Source organism: Capsicum annuum, chromosome 12 (assembly GCF_002878395.1).
Source record: "Capsicum annuum cultivar UCD-10X-F1 chromosome 12, UCD10Xv1.1, whole genome shotgun sequence".
In the NCBI taxonomy this organism is placed as follows: domain Eukaryota; kingdom Viridiplantae; phylum Streptophyta; class Magnoliopsida; order Solanales; family Solanaceae; genus Capsicum; species Capsicum annuum.
Window position 1 is genome coordinate 15271683 of NC_061122.1, and position 13812 is coordinate 15285494.

The 13812-nt window shown below is 36.8% G+C and overlaps 1 protein-coding gene across 5 annotated transcripts; it reads left to right on the forward strand.

Annotated features, from left to right (window-relative positions):
• Positions 1-1441: 1441 nt before the first annotated feature.
• Positions 1442-11017, forward strand: LOC107851708. 5 transcript variants are annotated; one of them, XM_047400766.1, is made up of 3 exons: positions 1442-4724; positions 5108-5206; positions 7157-11017. In XM_047400766.1, the coding sequence occupies exon 3, from the start codon at positions 9697-9699 to the stop codon at positions 10660-10662; it is 966 nt and encodes a 321-aa protein (XP_047256722.1). In that variant the 5' UTR covers positions 1442-4724; positions 5108-5206; positions 7157-9696; the 3' UTR covers positions 10663-11017. The 5 variants fall into 5 exon arrangements, with proteins under 5 accessions (XP_047256722.1, XP_047256723.1, XP_047256720.1 ...); XM_047400767.1 differs by having other exon boundaries at positions 5108-5200; XM_047400764.1 differs by having other exon boundaries at positions 5112-5206.
• Positions 11018-13812: the final 2795 nt, after the last annotated feature.

Here is a 13812-nt window from a genome sequence, read left to right on the forward strand (position 1 = left end):
CTTTGTATGTTGTTGTTATTATTGAATTTGTAAAGGAGAGGCTTCTTAATGAGACAACATGATAGGGAGCGATAAAAAATTATATTTATATGATTTATTTCACTTACTATGTACTTCTGTATTAATAGCATTGATTCGTGTTAATATCTTCTTGATTTGCTTATTTACAAAATATATTAGTTTTTTATGTTTCATGTGACAAAGGACGGAAATAACTATGCATGACATTAGTGAAGAATGTAATTCTGCATCAAAATTATATATATATTTTTTATAACCTCATTTTATACTCTTGATGTATCACCGAGTAAATTATCGAGTAACTATATGATTTATTTTCTTTAATTACATATATCTTTTTTTTTTTTAATCACAAGTTATATTACTAAGTGTATCTTTGTTAAGAGTTGATGTTGGGTTCATAGTATATGAAAGAAGTGTGAATGAAAAAAAATGGAGAGAAAAACGGTGGAGGGAAGGAGACACTAAAATGGAAAGTGTACTCCCAAATTAGAAAGTTTACTCTTTCTCCTACATTGATGGAAGAAGAGAACTTGAAAGTGTTTATAATCAAGAATACTTACTCTACGTGGTAAGTGAGGCAAGAAATAGGAGATGCCTCGCGCCGTCGTCGTCGCTCGGCTCGGCTTTGGCTTCGGTTTGGGCTTCGGATTTGGAAAGGGATCGATAAGATCTATCTTTTTGGACAAAATTTATTTGACAAAAATTCAGTTCGAAAATACCAAAGGGAAAACACAAATTTTGTGCGATCTGATACCCTATTTATATGCATGCATGAACAGTGTTTCGAAATAATGTAGTGAATTGATACACTGTTTACTGAACAGATGCATTGTTTTCTGAACTGATGCACTATTTCGACGAAATGACACACTGTTTCACATGAAATGGCATGCCTATTATGAAAGACACATTCTTTGAATGAACAAACATGATTTTCCAGAAAAGGTTACACCATTTAAAGTGAACCATTGCACTTTTCAGAAGTGGCACATGTTGGCTACATAAACCTGCTTTCATCCACAGGTTTTGATACGAAATTTTTAGAATAAAAATACTCTTCTTGCCTTAAAATTTCTGTGTGATCACTCAAAACATTTAGTGAGTTTGAAGTTATTCCAACTGTTTGAGGTACTGCTACAGTTGATCTGTTTGGCCATTTTATTTAGGAAGGAAAAATTCTACAACCTCGGGTACAGTGAGGGAAATTATTTCCTTAAGGAAACTTCGTGAATTCGGACGACTTGGCTATTTCTGCTTTCATCTTTATTTCTAAAATTAAAATACACCTCTTAGAAAGATCACTTTGATCTTGTGTTGAGAGTATTTATGCACTTCATTGTGTTCTTGTTTTTTAAACATAGAACTGAAGTTGAAGTTGTTGTTCTACATATACAGATTCTGTGTACCCGTAGAAGGAAATAACAATCTTAAGGAAATAATCAGAATCTGTATTACTTATTTTTGGAGATTAAAGCTTAAGCTTTCTACTCTGTTTGAGTTTAACAAGTGATTAGAAGACATAAAATCTTCATCACAAGTTTAAATTCACTCGGTTGATAATTATCGTGGTTTGTACTTATTTGTACTTCTAAGCATATCTGTTTTCTTAACATTATTATATCAATGAAGAAGAATAAGGGAAAACGATTAGGTATAATAGAGTATAGAAAAGAAAAATCAAGTTACAAATTGTTTCAATAAAATTAATTAATTCAGAATCTTGCTACTTTTTCAAGATGCTTTTGCATTGATCTTGCCCCTTTCGCAAAGGAAATAAATTAATCATATATAGTATGGCGGTATGGCCAAGTATAAAATTGCAGTAAGAATTAGCATATGTTAACTACTACAACTACAAATTCAGTATATTTTTACAAAGTGGGGTCTTAGGAGGATAGAGTGTACGCAGTTCATACCACAAATAGTATTCAATAGCATCAAAAGCATAGAACATGATAAAATAATATAGGTACGACATCCACAAAAATTGTATACTACCAAACGAAGGACAACAAAGTCCACCTAATTACTGGACACCTAATAACATAGCATATATTAACTGATGATGATTAAGTGTAAAAACATTGCATGTAAAGACACATATCATATATAAGTAGTATTCATTGGTTTATGTAAAATAAGGATTAAAAGGTTGGTTTTGACATCTAAATATCTAATGCTCTATAATTTCTAGTTGAGGAAAATGGGAATTTATAAATCTCTAATTTTTCTATTATAGAACATCTTTGAAAAATCGGAAATAACCTCTCTACTTCTTCGAAGGTAGCGGTATGAACTGCGTACATCTTACCCTCCCCAGATCCTAGTTTGTGGAAATACACTGTATTTATCGTTGTTGTTGTAGAACATATTTGGAAAAGTTGCAACATTTTTCGCTAGACTTGATTGGTTTTATTATTTTAGGGAAACTTTGTCCTCAGAAACCTTGAACCAAAAAATGTTTTATACGTGCCAACAATCTTTTTATACGTGTTTTTTAATTTAAAATTAATTTTTATTTACTTTATTCTCCATTTTTATCTCTTTTCATCATTTTTTCATAATTACTTTTCATTTCTTTTCCTTTTCAAACTTAAATAATTTTTTGATGAATAAAAAGTGGAAAATAATGGACAATACCGAATATGAAATTTTTAATGATTTTGTAGTTGAAAATAATAAACAACATCGAATTTGAAATTTCCGGCAACCTTGAAGTGGAAAACAATGAACAATATCATTATTGAATTTTTGACGATCTTAAATTCGGAAACAACGAACAATATCAATTTTAAAATTTTCGACGACCTTGAAGCTGAAATTAATGAACAATATCGAATTTAAAATTTTGATGACCTTAAAGTCAGAAACAATAGAGAAATTTTGAAATTTTCAACGACCTTGAAGTCAGAAACAATGGGCAATACTCATTTTAAAATTTACGACGATCTTGAAGTCGAAAATAATGGATAATATCGATTTTGAAAATTTCGACGATCTTGAAGTTGGAAATAATAAACATCGAATTTAAATTTTCGATAACCTTAAAGTGGGAAACAATGAATATCAATTATTAAATTTCCGACGATCTTAAATTCGAAAACAACGAACAGTATCAATTTCACAATTTTTGATGACCTTGAAGCCGGAAACAATGAACAATATCAAATTTAAAATTTTCGATGACCTTAAAGTCTAAAACAATAGAGAATTTTGAAATTTTCGATGACCTTGAAGTCGGAAACTATGGACAATACTGATTTTAAAATTTACAACGACCTTGAAGTAAAAAATAATGGACAATATTGCTTTTGAAATTTTCAACAACCTTGAAGTTGAAAATAAGGAACAATATCCATTTTGAAATTTCCGATGAACTTGAAGTCGGAACCAATCAATTTTATGCTTGCAGATGAAAAAAATAAATTAATCTTTGTAAACATATAATTTTATCCGTCCTAAAAGTTAATTTCCACTTATTATCTTGCTACCCCCACGCCCCACGTGTTCCCACCTTCTCAATATTATCATTTTACTCTTTTCTTTTTCTCCTTCTTTTGAATAAAAAATAAAATAAAGAATAATCATAATCACACCACTCCATTTCTCTTGATCTTCTTTTTCACTTTAGATTTTCTTTTCCTTTTAACCACCATATACACATCATTACACACACAGCAAAGATTAAAAAAACAAAGGAGGCCTATGCCCCATCAAAAGTAAGGACCTCACTTTGTCCACTCCAAAGAGGGACCTCATTGGTGGCTTTTCTTTTCATTCTTTAATTCAACACCTAGACACCCATATTCAAGGGACACAACTATAGAGAAGACACACGTATATTACCACCCAATTCATTCATACACGGGACTTCCATAGAAAACACTGGGATTTTGGATTAAAAAGGACTCCCAAGTTGTCCAATTAAGTGGGAGTCCTCCAAATTTTTTTAATTAAGTGGGAGGGATAACTTTTTTTTTTTTTAAGTTTTTTCGTCCCAACAACTTGTTCCAGTTGTTCCACAACTTTGATAGTTGTTCAACAACTGCGCAAGTTATTCAACAACTAGACGCCACGACAAGTTATTCAACAACTGCACGAAGTTATTCAAACAAGTAATGTAGTTGTCCAACAACTATCTCAGTCGTTCAAAAAGAGTTAATTTTTTTTTAACAAATTTGTGGGATCCACTTATCCCCTATTCTTAATTGGAAACTTGGAGAGGCTTTTGACATTTTTCTCGAAAACACTGACCAAACCTCACCACTCTTCCATTGATATATACATACACACAAAGAGAAAGGAGGTCACGAGAACTCTCTATTTTCAAATCACTACAGGCTCACTAAAAGGAATTCTCTCAACACACGACATACACACATACACTCCATTCTCCCTTTCTTCTCCATCAACAACACCCAATTCCCAGACACTGCACAGAAAACATTAACACACATACACATAATCACTGAATAACACACACACGCACTCAGTAAGAAGAAACGAGGGTTACTGACGGAATTCGGCGTGAACAGTGACGGTGAACAGTAACATTGAACAGTGATGGAACAATATCGATGAGTACGGATCATTATTTTTCATTATCGAGTTGGATTGTCGGTGTTAAGGTTCGGCTCAAGATTTTCGAGTGCGAACTCTCTTTATTCGAATAACATTGAGTTTGAAATCTTCAAATTGAGGTTCAATTCTATTCTCTTTATCTTTTTATTTCATTGTTTATTATCTTTGGTGTTTGATTCAATATCGTGTGTTGTTTGGATCGTTGTTGGTACTGAGTAATGTTTTGTTTTGATTCGTGGTTGGTTCCCTTGAATATGGATCTTATGATGCAATGATATCTCGTTTGAGAATTAAAATTGATTGTTTGGGGCGGAATCAAAAATTAATATAAGTGAATATTATGGTATTTTGATTCGTTGTTGATGTTGAACGTGATATGTTGTCGAGCGTGTAGGCAAATAGTAGGCTCGGATAGGCAAATTTTGAATTGGTGGATTGTTGAAATGCTTGGAATATTTGTTGAATGACTTAGTTTTGTCGAACTAAAAAAGTATTTATTTAGCCAGGGAATGCCTCGATGTATCATGTACGCAAAGAAGGCCCGTGATGAAGGCCCAAGACATCGGGTAAAGCATTGGAGCGTAGTTTAAGAAAAGTACAGGTTTACTTTTTAGTATTTTTTATTTCGGATTGTAATAATTGGACGGAATATTATTTTGGTTTTGGACTTTGTTTGATTTGTTTGTTGCTTGTTTTTATGTGTTTTTATGTGGTTTATACATTTTATAATGTCAAAGTTAGCCGATACGCTCCAACAAGCGACCGTGTCGAACCACGGGATCGAGGGATGCCTAACACCTTCCCCTCGGTCAACAGAATTTCTTAACCGGAATCTCTATTCGCAAATCAGTTTTAAAGAGTCAAAAGCAGTTTTGGAAAAGGATATCCAAGGGTGACTTGGCACACCCGACTTATGCTAAGTGGCGACTCTGAGTTCTGAATAAAATGAATCCTTTTCGAAATAATTTTTCATCTTTTGTCACTTAATAAATAAAACCCTTTCGAAACTTAAAACCAAATCTTTTTGGTTAAAAAAAGGGGTGTGACAGCCCTGGCGACTCTGCTGGGAAACTTTTTAAAATTTGAGCTTATTTTTGGAGTTGTATCGGCTTTGTTTGACATTATATGTGTATAAACATTGTTGGTGTTATCGTTCGTGTTATTTTTTTTTACCACTGTTATGCGTTTACGTGCTCTTTGTTTACAGTTTTTCCTTATGTGTTACCACTTTATATCTGACATCATTTGCATAACCGAGTCAATTCTTTCAGCAATAAGTCCTGGAGTGTACGTCGTGCACACAAACTCTAGTTAAGTCACCCTTATTTTAGGAGGGGGAGCCGTCGGACATATGGAGTGGGTAGAAAGCAAAACAGCCACTATCAACCATATACTTTCCCGAACAACCTTGTTAGTAAACCCCAATGTAGGTCAGCCTTTAAGTCATGTTTATCTGCATCATATTGAGACTTAGCGGGATCTACGTGGCCCTTTTAGGAGACTCACCTCTAAAGCATTCCTACGTGCTAAATGTTGCATATCTGAGGGTAACGTGGTCATTTGACAGACCGATTTGGGAAAAACATGTGTTAGAAGTAAAATGTGTATACAAGACAGTGCTGAGAAAATGCAAAAAAAAAAAAAAGTGTAAAAAAAAAAGAGTCGTAGTCTTTACAGTTCTTTATGACTTTTGTTTTCCAAAATTCAAAAGTTCAAAAAGATTTTTTTTTCACCTTTTGAAATCATTTGTCAAAAATTAAAAAAAAACATCAAAAAAGAGTTTCCTTTATCTTCTTTAGTAAGCTTTCACAATTCGAAAACTCAAAAAAGATTTTTTTTTAATGAGAGTTTTTAAAAAAGAGAAAAAATGATGAAGAAAAAGAGAAAGAAAGAGGGAAAAAAAATGAAAAAAAAGAGTGTTTCGTAGTTTGTTTAGAGTTTTTCTAATGCCTTTTTTTTTACAGCTCAAAAATCCAAAAAGATTTTTTTTACCTTTTTGTACTCATTTCTCGAAAAAAAATCAAAAACATCTAGCTAGCATTCATAAATTTAAAAAGAAAAAATGATTTTTTTAGGATCTTTTTACACAGAAATTTAAAAAAATAGTACTAGTTTGGTATCATAATGAAAGAAAAAAAGATTCTTATTCATGTACAACATGATACGTAGGCAACCTACTTTTGGGTTCGATCTAATCATTTTGTTTCTTAATTTTTCCTCAATTTTCCTATCCTCTTTGAAGAAAAGCACAAGCCATAAAGAATGATAAAACTAAAGGAAAAGAGACTGAAAGAAAAAAAAAGAAGAGAGAAACGAGGGCAAAAAAAAATGTATATATATATATATAGAGAGAGAGAAGAAAACGAGGTATGATTAGAGGGGAAGGGAAATAATATAATGTAGAGATCGGGATGATGTTAAAATGACCTCATTACCCTCAAAGACTGATAAAAATGCTCATGAAATCTAAGATGTTTATATAATATGATTTCCCTGTTGTTGTTTGTCCTAATCCTAACGGGTTTTGTCTTTGGTAAGCATGTTTTTTCAGATAAAAATGGTTGGTCTGTAGTACTCTGGCTAGTCATCCTTACTTCACTAGATCAAAAGCAAAGCTTTCCATGGCTAACAAGGAGATCGAAACTTCACTTGTTGATCCAGATCAGGATATTAGAGAAAAGGGGTCAGAACGCAATGATGAAGTATTGAGACTCAGACAACAATTGGTGAACCTGCACCGAGCATGGTCTAGTGGCATGCCTCTTTCTCCATTCCCTGAAGATCTTGGGAATATCTCCAATTTCCTGCCGCTCTCTCAGGCGCAATTTTTTTCTCCCACTGAGTCACCCGAGCATGCACCAAGATTCACTCCACATCAGTATTAACCGGGTACTTCTAGTGTGCTATTAGCAGTTCCCCGACCAAGGCCTGCTACTCAGCCGGCGCCACCGGAAGCGCCTATATTCATGGCTCCGCTACCACCTGAAGCTCCCATCTATGCTGTGCGCCCGACAATGGTACTCCTTTGGTCTGCTAGTGAGCTAATATTAAAGGTTTCAGATAATCAGTATTATGCCCTGGAGCCTACTTTGAGGATTAATGAACTGTATGGGTACACCCAGCCACCTGCGTTTCCCTTTGATACGGAGAAACCTGTTGCAACAGAGGAACAAGAAGTCATGGCACAAAAATTGAAAAGTCTAGAACAAGCCATGAGGAATTTGTATGGAATCAGAGGTTATAAAAGTGTTTCCTATTAAGATCTTTGCATGTTCCCAGACATTAACCTTCCCCTCGGTTTTAAAATGCCCAAATTCGAGAAGTATGCTGGGCACGGTGATCCCGTGATGCACTTGAGACGTTATTGCAACCAATTGAGGGCTACAGGGGGAAGGAAAGAGTTGCCCATGGCTTTCTTTGGCTAGAGTCTTTCCGATCTCACTTCAGAATAGTTTGTCGATCTGGATATTGACAAGTGGAACAGCTGGGATAAATTAGCTATTGAGTTTGTGCAATATTTTCAGTATAATGTCGATTTGATTCGTGATGAAAAATCCCTACTTAACATGAAGAAGAAAAGTACTGAAGGCTTTCGGGAACACGCGATAAGGTGGCGCGAACAAGCCATAAGGGTAAAGCCTCCGATGAAGGATAGTAAGCTGGTGGAGGTCTTTTTTTAGGTGCAGGACGAGACCTATTTTCAATATTTACTTTTGGCGATGGGAAAGTCATTTATTGAAGTCCTCAAAATGGGAGATATGATAGATGACGGAATTAAGACCTGACAGATAGTGAGTTTTGTCGCATTGAAGGCCACTACCCAAGCGATTCAAGGTGGCTTTAGAGCGTTCGGAGGTAAAAAGAAGAAAGAGGACGTGGCGACCATTGTAGCTGGACCCCTTCCTATCCCAAAAGACCCCCTCGCCCCTATCTCCAATCCCAAGCCCAAGCCTATGCCCAGGCCTCATATATTCCTCCCCACCATCACTACCCTCCACAAAACTCACTATATTCTATTCCACCACCTCAATATCCAGTATATAGTGCACAACCATATGCCCAAACCTCTTCTTACCCATAATGGCGTGCGTCAGCCTCTCAAAATCGTCCCTCAACTCCACAAAATTACCAAAATCCTTCCAAATCTGGTTTTCAACCTATGCCCGAGTTTAAGAGAGGAAAGTTAGTCAAAAATGAGTTCACACTTCTCGAGGAGTCATATGCTAGCTTGTTTGATAGATTGAGGAAGTTAAACGTTTTGAGCCCAATTTAAAAAAGTCTTTCAAATCCACCACCAAGAAATCTGGATTATTCTTTAAGGTGTGCCTATTGTTCTGACATGCCAGGGCATGATACAGAAAAATATTGGTATTTGAAGAAAGCAATTCAGGATCTGATTGACATAAATCAGATTATGATACAAGCCCCAGAGGTTCCAAATATCAACCAAAATCCATTGCCGGACCATGCTGAAACAAATATGTTGGAGTTAATATACGAAGGTAAAGAGTCCATGACATCTCATATGCCTATAGTTAGGATCCCAACTAATGAGGAGAATTCGATAAATGTTGCGGATTCAATGAAGGCTAGGTTTTTGATCCCAAAGGAGATGATAGAAAAAGAAACTCAAGGAGATAAAAAGAAACCTGTGCTAACTGTTAAAGGATGGGAAAAATTTGTTGCCCCAATTCAGGGTAAGTCAAAGTTTATTGTAATAGGAGCCCCAAGAAAGCCTATTTTGACAGTGAAAGGGGTACTTACGACGCCTATTATCATTAAGCCAGTGTCACAGCTCCCGTTGACAGAACCAAAAAAAGTCCCTTAGAATTATAAGCAAACTGTGATGACTTACCAAGGAAAGAAAATTGTAGATGAGGTGAATGAAGTTTGGGGTTTGACTCGTTCAGGGAGGTGTTTTGTTCCAGAAGGTTTAAGGAAGTCTAAACCAGTGGGGGATGGCCATTCGTCTATCAAAAAGTCTGTCACCGAAGAAGAAGTCGAAGAGTTATTGAAAAATTAAAATTACCTGAATACTCAATCATCGATCAATTGAGGAAGACTCCAGTTCAAATATCCCTTCTTGCTCTGATGTTGCATTCGGATGAATATCGTAATGCTATGCTGAAAGTGTTGAATGAAGCTAATGACCCTAGGGAAGTTACGGTGAGTCAGTTGGAGAAAATTGTTGGGAAGATCTTTGAGGTAAACAGGGTAATCTTTTCGAATGATGAATTGCCTATGGAAGGCACGGGGCATAATTGGGGTCTTTACATTACTATGAAGTGTGAATACTTCTATGTCACCCGTGTCATGATCGATGGAGGTTTCGGTGTAAATATTTATCCTCTGTGTACTTTGCAAAAGTTGAATATCAGTATCGAGAGGATTCGACCCAATAATATATATGTTAGAGCTTTCGATGGAGCAAAAACAGACTCAATTGGCGAAGTAGAGCTAATGTTGACTATAGGGCCTGTTGAATTCATCGTAGAGTTCCAAGTATTGAACATCGATGCCTCTTCCAATATATTGTTGGGAAGATCCTGTATTCACAAGGTTGGGGCGGTCACATCTACATTGCACCAGATGATCAAGTTCGAGCGTGACAAGCAAGAGGGGATCATTCCTGGTAAAGGGGCTTTGTCTGTCTACAGAGAATCGCCCTTGCCTTTTGTTGAGACAAATAATGTAGAATCGACATTGGTTTATCAATCTTTTAATGCAGTACCTGTGGAGCATATCGGGGAAGGACATGTTATTCCAGGGCCGCAGTTATCTCCTACTTCCCTCATGATGGTTAATGAGATGTTGAAATATGGTTTTAAGCTAGGAAAGGGTTTAGGAGTATCATTGCATGGTATAGTTCTTCCCGTATGTCCAAGAGAGAACCTTGGTGGTTTCGGTTTAGGTTTCAAACCTACAGTAGAAGATTGGAAAAAGGCCAAGAAGCAAAAGAAAGAAACATGGTCACTTCCCCACCCAGTGCCACTACCAGTGAGTCATTTGTTAAAAGCAATATTATCAAGCACATACAAGAGGTGTAAGCTGAGTTAGTTGATGGTTTCCAAAACCTGTTCGTTGAAGTTGACATAATTGAAGCAGGAGAAGGTACCAGTAGGGCAGATGTGCAGTTCATAGGTCCTGATGTCCAGCTCAACAACTGGGAAGTCATACCTCTCCTAGTCAGGAGGAAGTTTTGGTAGTTTGTTTTGTTTTTCTTTCTGATTTTTTGAGTTATTTCAAGATTGTAATTCAGAATTTAACTTGTTTATTTTCTGCTATCATTTGTGTTTAAACTTTTCTATCTTCATGTATTTTTTTTTGTAATGAAATGCAATTGTCCCCTTTGTTTTGAGTCTAATACGTTTTATTTGTCTTTTCTTTATATAGTTCTTTTTATACTGATTCTAGTGATATTACATACATGCGGAATTTTCTGCCTGATCCTAAAATCCAATCTAATCAAGATGTAATAAATCAAGAGGTGGGATATGATGGGGAAGAAGCATTGGAAGAAATAAGCAAAAAGTTCCAACAATTTGAAGCCAAGTCAAATCCTAATTTGTATAAAACTGAGTCAATTAATCTTGGCGGTCAGGAAGAGATTAGGAAAACTAAAATAAGTTTACATTCTTCACCACAATTAAAAGAAGGGATTATACAAGAACTAATTGATCACAAAGATATTTTTGCATGGTCCTATGATGATATGCCGGGTTTGAGAACCGAATTAGTGGTACACAAGCTTTCGAATGACCCTGCGATGCCTCCTGTAAAACAAAAGTTGAGAAAATTCAAAACCGATGTACAACAACAACAACAACAATAAACCCAGTGTATTCCCACCTAGTGGGGTCTGGGAGGGGGGGGGTAAGATGTACGCAGTCCATACCTCTACCTCTGATGAAGTAGAAAGGCTGTTTCCGATAGACCCCCGGCTCAAGGCACAAGATACCACACAAACACATAGTAAAGCACAGAGGCAGATTACATAACATAAATACGGCACCCATAATTAATATAAAACAGAGGAAAGCATAGGAAAGCACACAGATTCGTAATAAAATATGGAAAATGGAACACGAAATCATAACAAGAATAAAACCCCCACCAAGTAATTCCCTACACTAGCGACCCAAACTGGCCCTAATCCTCTGCCGTAATTCGCGTCCTCCAGACCTTCCTATCTTGGGTCATGTCCTCGGTGAGCTGTAACTGTTCCATGTCCCGCCTAATCACCTCACCTCAGTACTTCTTCGGCCTACCCCTACCCCGCCTAAAACCATCCAACGCTAGCCTCTCACACCTACGGACTGGGGCATCCATGCCCCTCCTCTTCACGTGTCCGAACCATCTCAATCGTGCTTCCCGCATCTTGCACTCCACTGAAGTCACACCAACCTTCTCCCGGATAGTCTCATTTCGAACTCTATCCCCTCTAGTCAGTCCACACATCCAGCGCAACATCCGCATTTCTGCTACCTTCATTTTTTGGATGTGGGAATTCTTAACTGGCCAACACTCCGCTCCATACAACAAGGCCGGACAGACTACCACCCTGTAGAATTTTCCTTTAAGCTTGGGCGGCACCTTCTTATCACACAGCACCCCCGACGCGAGTTTCCACTTCATCCATCCCGCCCCAATACGGTGCGAGACATCCTCGTCAATCTCACCGTTACTCTGGATCACGGACCCAAGATACTTGAACTTATCCCTCTTACATACCTCCTGTGCTTCCAGCTTCACTACTACCTCATTCTCCCGCCTCACGTCAAAACCGATGTAAGTATGAAAATTAAAGAGAAAATCATGAAACAAATCGAAGCAAAGGTCATTAGAGTTGCTCGCTATCCTAATTGATTGTCCAATGTCGTTCCTGTCCCAAAGAAAGATGGAAAGGTTCGAGTATATGTCGATTATCTTAATTTGAATAGGGCCAGTCCGAAGGATGATTTCCACTACCCAATATTCATATTCTGTTAGATAATTGTGCTAAACATGAGGTTGCTTCTTTCGTGGATTGTTATGCGGGATATCACCAAATTGTTATGGATGCTGATGATGTAGAAGATATCTTTCATCACGCTGTGGGGAACTTATTGTTATCGAGTGATGCCGTTTCGTTTGAAGAATGCTGGAGCAACATCTATGAAATCCATGACCACTATGTTTTATGATATGATGCATAAAGAGATTGAAGTCTATGTAGATGATGTGATTATTAAATCAAAGAGTCAGGTTGACCATGTTAAAGATTTAAGAAAGTTCTTTGAAAGGCTTCGCGGGTATAATATCAAGCTCAACCTGGCAAAATGTGTATCTAAATTTCCATCTGGAAAGTTGCTGAGGTTTGTAGTCTGCCGTCGGGGTATTGAATTGGTTTCTTCAAAGATCAAAGCTATTCAAGATCTGCCGCCACCTAAGAATAGAACAGAGGTGATGAGTTTGCTTGGTAGGTTGAACTACATCAGTAGATTCATTGCTCGGCTCACAACCACTTATGAGCCCTTTTTTAAGTTGCTGAAGAAAAGTGCCGCTGTTGAATGGATAGAGGAGTGTCGGGAGGCGTTTGACAAAATCAAAAGATATTTATCTAATCCTCCTGTGTTGGTACCACCAGAGCCTGGAAGGCCTCTGATCTTGTACTTATCGGTTATGAATAATTCTTTTGGTTGTGTATTGGGTTAACATGATGTCACGGGAGAAAAAGAGCAGGCCATCTATTATCTCAGCAAGAAATTCACGAAGTATGAAGCAAAGTACACTCTTCTTTAAAGAAAATTTTGTTCCCTAACTTGGGTAGCATAGAAGTTGTAGCATTGTCTTTTATCCTACACTACTTACCTCATCTCCTGCATGGATCCTTTAAAGTATATCTTTCAAAAAGCCCATGCTAACGGGTCGATTGGCAAAGTTGCAAATATTACCTACCGAGTTTGACATTGTATATGCGACTAGAACCACCATGAAAGCCTAAGCCTTGGCAGATCATCTTGCTGAGAATCCCCATTGATGAAGTGTATGAGCCATTAAAGACATATTTTCCAGATGAGGAGGTATTACGTATCGGTGAAGTCATCATAGATGATGATCCGAGCTGGAAGTTCTTTGATAGAGCCGTGAATATGAAAGGAGTTAGAATAGGTGCAGTTCTTATCTCTGAATTGGGGCAATATTTCTCGATAACAACGCAACTTTGAT

Bases quoted from the DNA above. Each gene is read 5' to 3' on its own strand.
- LOC107851708 (XM_047400766.1), top strand. From the start codon at position 9,697: ATGTTGCATTCGGATGAATATCGTAATGCTATGCTGAAAGTGTTGAAT.